At 47.0% G+C, this 7,500-nt stretch overlaps 1 protein-coding gene across 3 annotated transcripts in view; it reads left to right on the forward strand.

Annotated features, from left to right (window-relative positions):
• Positions 1 to 7,500, forward strand: part of LOC137803321 (dynamin-1-like) — a 22,020-nt gene that overhangs the window by 1,258 nt on the left and 13,262 nt on the right. For all 3 annotated transcript variants that reach the window (XR_011080054.1, XM_068601664.1, XM_068601665.1), the window contains exons 2-11: positions 836 to 909; positions 1,960 to 2,109; positions 2,243 to 2,446; positions 2,518 to 2,616; positions 2,743 to 2,903; positions 3,572 to 3,714; positions 3,943 to 4,078; positions 4,633 to 4,700; positions 4,970 to 5,108; positions 6,054 to 6,140. Coding sequence is in view for 2 of the 3 variants with exons in the window: in XM_068601664.1 (XP_068457765.1) it covers positions 836 to 909; positions 1,960 to 2,109; positions 2,243 to 2,446; positions 2,518 to 2,616; positions 2,743 to 2,903; positions 3,572 to 3,714; positions 3,943 to 4,078; positions 4,633 to 4,700; positions 4,970 to 5,108; positions 6,054 to 6,140 (1,261 nt within the window). In the remaining variant the exon portion in view is untranslated. The remainder of the gene's footprint in view (positions 1 to 835; positions 910 to 1,959; positions 2,110 to 2,242; positions 2,447 to 2,517; positions 2,617 to 2,742; positions 2,904 to 3,571; positions 3,715 to 3,942; positions 4,079 to 4,632; positions 4,701 to 4,969; positions 5,109 to 6,053; positions 6,141 to 7,500) is intronic.

The following is a 7,500-nucleotide window of genomic DNA, read 5'->3' on the forward strand; positions in this document are numbered from 1 at the left end:
CTGTTCATGTTCTCTACCTGTTCATGTTCTCTACCTGTTCATGTTCTCTGTTCATGTTCTCTGTTCATGTTCTCTACCTGTTCATGTTCTCTACCTGTTCATGTTCTCTACCTGTTCATGTTCTCTACCTGTTCATGTTCTCTACCTGTTCATGTTCTCTACCTGTTCATGTTCTCTACCTGTTCATGTTCTCTGTTCTCATATCAAATAATTATATTTTAATGACTGAAGTATTTTTGTAATTATTAGTTTATTTAAATATTTCCAACTGATGTTCATATTAATGTCAGAGACATTATGCAGCATGAAGTCATGTCTTCCTCTTCTTCCTCCTCCTCTTCCTTCTATTCCTCCTCTTCCTTCTATTCCTCCTCTTTTCCTCATCTTCCTCCTCTTCCTCCTTTTCCTCTTCCTTGTATTCCTCCTCTTCATCTTCTTCCTCCTCTTTTCCTCATCTTCCTCCTCTTTCTCCTCCTTTTCCTCCTCTTCCTCCTCCTCCTTCTCCTTCTCCTCTTCCTCTTATTCCTCCCCCTCCTCTTCCTCTTTCTTCTATTCTTCCTCTTCTTCCTCCTCTTTTCCTCATCTTCCTCCTTTTCCTCCTTCCTCCTCCTCTTTCTCTTCCTCCTCTTCCTTCTCCTCTTCCTCCTCTTTTCCTCATCTTCCTCCTTCCTCCTCCTCTTTCTCTTCCTCCTATTCCTCCTCTTTTCCTCATCTTCCTCCTCTTCCTCCTCCTCTTCCTTCTATTCTTCTTCCACTTCTTCCTCCTTTTTTCCCCATCTTCATCTTCCTCCTCTTCCTCCGCTTCTTCCTCTTCCTCCTCCTCTTCCTCCCTCAGAGACTTCCTCCCTCGTGGTTCAGGTATCGTGACTCGTCGTCCTCTGGTGCTGCAGCTCATCAACTGTTCAACAGGTGAGCTGATCAATGATCTGCTCATGTGTATTGATCAGAGTATTGATTATGTGTATTGATCAGAGTATTGATTATGTGTATTGATCAGAGTATTGATTATGTGTATTGATCAGAGTATTGATCATGTGTATTGACCAGAGTGTTGATCGTGTGTATTGATCATGTGTATTGACCAGAGTGTTGATCGTGTGTATTGATCATGTGTATTGACCAGAGTGTTGATCGTGTGTATTGATCATGTGTATTGACCAGAGTGTTGATCGTGTGTATTGATCATGTGTATTGACCAGAGTGTTGATCGTGTGTATTGATCATGTGTATTGACCAGAGTGTTGATCGTGTGTATTGATCATGTGTATTGACCAGAGTGTTGATCGTGTGTATTGATCATGTGTATTGACCAGAGTGTTGATCGTGTGTATTGATCATGTGTATTGACCAGAGTGTTGATCGTGTGTATTGATCATGTGTATTGACCAGAGTGTTGATCGTGTGTATTGATCATGTGTATTGACCAGAGTGTTGATCGTGTGTATTGATCATGTGTATTGACCAGAGTGTTGATCGTGTGTATTGATCATGTGTATTGATCAGAGTGTTGATCGTGTGTATTGATCATGTGTATTGATCAGAGTGTTGATCGTGTGTATTGATCATGTGTATTGATCAGAGTGTTGATCGTGTGTATTGATCATGTGTATTGATCAGAGTGTTGATCGTGTGTATTGATCATGTGTATTGATCAGAGTGTTGATCGTGTGTATTGATCATGTGTATTGATCAGAGTGTTGATCGTGTGTATTGATCATGTGTATTGATCAGAGTGTTGATCGTGTGTATTGATCATGTGTATTGATCAGAGTGTTGATCGTGTGTATTGATCATGTGTATTGATCAGAGTGTTGATCGTGTGTATTGATCATGTGTATTGATCAGAGTGTTGATCGTGTGTATTGATCATGTGTATTGATCAGAGTGTTGATCGTGTGTATTGATCATGTGTATTGATCAGAGTGTTGATCGTGTGTATTGATCATGTGTATTGATCAGAGTATGCAGAGTTCCTGCACTGTAAAGGGAAGAAGTTTGTGGACTTTGAGGAAGTCCGTCAGGAGATCGAAGCGGAAACGGATCGAATCACCGGCCAGAACAAAGGAATCAGCCCGGTGCCGATCAACCTGAGAGTGTACTCGCCAAACGGTATACACAATAAATATACACTAAATATATATCTATAGCTATAGATATATATACATACACAGCACATATACATATATATATGTATATATATATATATGTATATATGTATGTGTGTGTGTGTGTGTGTCCTCAGTCCTCAACCTGACTCTGGTGGATCTTCCCGGCATGACGAAGGTCGCGGTGGGCGATCAGCCCGCCGACATCGAGCAGCAGATCAAAGAGATGCTGCTTCAGTTCGTCACCAAGGACAACTGCCTCCTGCTGGCCGTGTCTCCAGCCAACTCCGACCTCGCCAACTCTGACGCGCTGAAGGTCGCCAAGGAGGTCGACCCCCAAGGTTAGACCCTCAGCTCTTCCTCTTGCCTCCTCTGCTCCTTGTCCCCTCACCTCCTTGTCTTCTCTCTTCAGGTCTCAGGACCATTGGTGTGATCACTAAACTGGACCTGATGGATGAAGGGACAGACGCCAGAGACATTCTGGAGAACAAGCTGCTCCCACTACGCAGAGGTAAGAATAGACACCAGTAGAGAAGAATAGAAACCAGTAGAGAGGTAAGAAGACGCAGTGATCAGACTAGATTATTCTGCAGGTGTCCCAGGTGTCCTCACAGAGACTGATAAACTCTGAACTCAGGTTACATCGGGGTGGTGAACCGCAGTCAGAAGGACATCGATGGGCGTAAAGACATCACAGCAGCTCTGCAGGCTGAGAGGAAGTTCTTCCTGTCGCACCCGTCATACCGACACCTGGCCGACCGCATGGGCACTGGCTACCTGCAGAAGACCCTCAACCAGGTGCGCACACGCACACAAACACTCTTCATTTAAGTGTTAAATCCTATTGTGTTCGTTCCTCTAATTTACTCAGAAAGCCCATCAAAAGGTTCTCAGAAGTCCCTTTGAGAGTCCTCATAAGATCCCCTGAAAGTACTGACATGGTCATCTACAAATACTCAGAAGGTCCTCAGAAAGTCTTCAGAAGGTCCTCGGAAGTTTCCTGAAGGTTTTTATTAGGTCCTCAAAAAGTGCTTAGAAGGTCCTCAAAAGGTCCCCTAGAAGTCTTTAGAAGGTCCCTGAAAGTCTTTAGAAGGTCGCTGAAAGTCTTTAGAAGGTCCTCAGAAGATCCCCTGAAAGTCTTTAGAAGGTCGCTGAAAGTCTTTAGAAGGTCGCTGAAAGTCTTTAGAAGGTCCTCAGAAGATCCCCTGAAAGTCTTTAGAAGGTCGCTGAAAGTCTTTAGAAGGTCCTCAAAAGGTCCCCTAGAAGTCTTTAGAAGGTCCGTGAAAGTCTTTAGAAGGTCGCTGAAAGTCTTTAGAAGGTCCTCAGAAGATCCCCTGAAAGTCTTTAGAAGGTCCTCAGAAAGTTGTCAGAAGGTCCTCAGGAGAGTGAGATGACGTGGTTTGTGGTTAGCTTAGCGATCAGCTTCCTCGGTAACCTAGTAACAAAGCCTGTCTCCGTTACCTTAGCAACTAACCAACCACATCCGGGACACCTTGCCGGCGTTACGCAGCAAACTGCAGAGCCAGCTGCTGTCCATCCAGAAGGAGGTGGAGGAGTACAAGAGCTTCAGGCCCGACGACCCGGGACGCAAGACCAAGGCCCTGCTGCAGTCGGTGCTACGCAGACATGCTAATGCTAATGCTACACACTGATACAAAGAGATGCTAATGATACATATAGATGAGAATGAAACATGCTAATGATACATACAGTATATATGTTGACACTACACATACATGCTAATGCTACATATATATGTTGATACTACCTGTGTGTGTGTGTGTGTGTGTGTGTGTGTGTGTGTGTGTGTGTGTGTGTGTGTGTGTGTGTGTCTTAGGATGGTGCAGCAGTTCGCAGTGGACTTTGAGAAGCGAATTGAAGGATCTGGAGATCAGGTGGAAACATACGAGCTGTCAGGAGGAGCCAAGATCAACCGGATCTTCCACGAGCGCTTCCCCTTTGAGCTGGTCAAGGTAACACACACACACACACACACACACACACACACACACACACACACACACACACACACACACACACAATTTTACAACAGACCTGTGATCTATCACCATGGAGGAGCAGTGCTGGCTCCTCCATGGTGATAGAATGATAGAATGAGCTCCTTTGACATCAGGACAGCAGGAAGTGTCCACATCTTCCACCGCAAATTAAAACTCACCTTTTTCGACTCCACCTTGAATAAAGACAATGACGGCAGCACTTAGGCAGCACTTAGGCAGCACTTAGGCAGCACTTAGGCAGCACTTAGGCAGCACGTCCATGGCTCCTACTGATCGCACTGAGCAGTTTGACTTTATTTGAGAAATTGTTCTCTTGATTCTTGTTGTTCCTACTTTGTACTTACGGTTGACTGCACTTATTGTAAGACGCTTTGGATAAAAGCGTCAGCTAAATGACATGTGATGTCATCTGTTAGAGAAGCCTTACTTCACGTGTGTGTGTGTGTGTGTGTGTGTGTGTGTGTGTGTGTGTGTGTGTGTGTGTGTGTGTGTGTGTGTGTGTGTAGTTGGAGAGTGATGAGAAGACTCTTCGTAAAGAGATCAGCTATGCCATCAAGAACATCCACGGGATCAGGTGAGATGTCCCCTGGTATTGATCAGTGTGACCGGGGCCCCTGGTATTGATCAGTGTGACCGGGGCCCCTGGTATTGATCAGTGTGACCGGGGCCCCTGGTATTGATCAGTGTGACCGGGGCCCCTGGTATTGATCAGTGTGACCGGGGCCCCTGGTATTGATCAGTGTGACCGGGGCCCCTGGTATTGATCAGTGTGACCGGGGCCCCTGGTATTGATCAGTGTGACCGGGGCCCCTGGTATTGATCAGTGTGATTGCTGTCCCTCAGGACCGGTCTCTTTACTCCTGACATGGCCTTTGAGACCATCGTGAAGCGTCTCATCGCTCAGATCAAAGAGCCGTGTCAGAAATGTGTCGACATGGTGATCAACGAGCTGGTGAACACTGTGAGGCAGTGTACCCAGAAGGTACTAGTACTACTGCTACTACTGCTACTGCTACATAACACTGTGAGGCAGTGTACCCAGAAGGTACTAGTACTACTGCTACTACTGCTACTGCTACATAACACTGTGAGGCAGTGTACCCAGAAGGTACTAGTACTACTGCTACTACTGCTACTGCTACATAACACTGTGAGGCAGTGTACCCAGAAGGTACTAGTACTACTGCTACTACTGCTACTGCTACATAACACTGTGAGGCAGTGTACCCAGAAGGTACTAGTACTACTGCTACTACTGCTACTGCTACATAACACTGTGAGGCAGTGTACCCAGAAGGTACTAGTACTACTGCTACTACTGCTACTGCTACATAACACTGTGAGGCAGTGTACCCAGAAGGTACTAGTACTACTGCTACTACTGCTACTGCTACATAACACTGTGAGGCAGTGTACCCAGAAGGTACTAGTACTACTGCTACTACTGCTACTGCTACATAACACTGTGAGGCAGTGTACCCAGAAGGTACTAGTACTACTGCTACTACTGCTACTGCTACATAACACTGTGAGGCAGTGTACCCAGAAGGTACTAGTACTACTGCTACTACTGCTACTGCTACATAACACTGTGAGGCAGTGTACCCAGAAGGTACTAGTACTACTGCTACTACTGCTACTGCTACATAACACTGTGAGGCAGTGTAACCAGAAGGTACTAGTACACTTTCATGTCACGCCTTCCTGTAGCTGACCTTTGACCTCCCTGTACTTCCTGTAGCTGACCTTTGACCTCCCTGTACTTCCTGTAGCTGACCTTTGACCTCCCTGTACTTCCTGTAGCTGACCTTTGACCTCCCTGTACTTCCTGTAGCTGACCTTTGACCTCCCTGTACTTCCTGTAGCTGACCTTTGACCTCCCTGTACTTCCTGTAGCTGACCTTTGACCTCCCTGTACTTCCTGTAGCTGGCCCAGTTTCCGATGCTCAGAGAAGAGATGGAGAGAATCGTTACTCAGCACATCAGAGACAGAGAGAGTCTCACCAAAGGCCAGGTACGTCTGACCTACCTGTCTGTCTGACCTACCTGTCTGTCTGACCTACCTGTGTGTCTGACCTACCTGTATGACTGACCTACCTGTCTGTCTGATCTACCTGTCTGTCTGACCTACCTGTCTGTCTGACCTACCTGTATGACTGACCTACCTGTCCGTCTGACCTACCTGTCTGTCTGACCTACCTGTGTGTCTGACCTACCTGTCTGTCTGACCTACCTGTATGACTGACCTACCTGTGTGTCTGACCTACCTGTGTGTCTGACCTACCTGTCTGTCCGACCTACCTGTCTGTCCGACCTACCTGTCTGTCTGACCTACCTGTGTGTCTGACCTACCTGTGTGACTGACCTACCTGTCTGTCTGACCTACCTGTGTGTCTGACCTACCTGTCTGTCTGACCTACCTGTGTGTCTGACCTACCTGTCTGTCTGACCTACCTGTATGACTGACCTACCTGTGTGTCTGACCTACCTGTGTGTCTGACCTACCTGTCTGTCCGACCTACCTGTCTGTCCGACCTACCTGTCTGTCTGACCTACCTGTGCTTCTGACCTACCTGTGTGACTGACCTACCTGTGTGTCTGACCTACCTGTGTGTCTGACCTACCTGTGTGTCTGACCTACCTGTATGTCTGACCTACCTGTATGACTGACCTACCTGTCTGTCTGATCTACCTGTCTGTCTGACCTACCTGTCTGTCTGACCTACCTGTATGACTGACCTACCTGTGTGACTGACCTACCTGTGTGTCTGACCTACCTGTCTGTCTGACCTACCTGTGTGACTGACCTACCTGTCTGTCTGACCTACCTGTCTGTCTGACCTACCTGTATGACTGACCTACCTGTCTGTCTGACCTACCTGTCTGTCTGACCTACCTGTATGACTGACCTACCTGTATGACTGACCTACCTGTGTGACTGACCTACCTGTGTGTCTGACCTACCTGTCTGTCTGACCTACCTGTATGACTGACCTACCTGTGTGTCTGACCTACCTGTGTGTCTGACCTACCTGTCTGTCCGACCTACCTGTCTGTCCGACCTACCTGTCTGTCTGACCTACCTGTGTGTCTGACCTACCTGTGTGACTGACCTACCTGTGTGACTGACCTACCTGTGTGTCTGACCTACCTGTATGACTGACCTACCTGTCTGTCTGATCTACCTGTCTGTCTGACCTACCTGTCTGTCTGACCTACCTGTGTGTCTGACCTACCTGTCTGTCTGACCTACCTGTATGACTGACCTACCTGTATGACTGACCTACCTGTGTGACTGACCTACCTGTCTGACTGACCTACCTGTATGACTGACCTACCTGTATGACTGACCTACCTGTCTGTCTGACCTACCT

Source organism: Clinocottus analis, unplaced genomic scaffold, assembly GCF_023055335.1.
Source record: "Clinocottus analis isolate CAN_PGR_092001 unplaced genomic scaffold, fCliAna1.0.p SCAF_53, whole genome shotgun sequence".
Classification (NCBI taxonomy): domain Eukaryota; kingdom Metazoa; phylum Chordata; class Actinopteri; order Perciformes; family Cottidae; genus Clinocottus; species Clinocottus analis.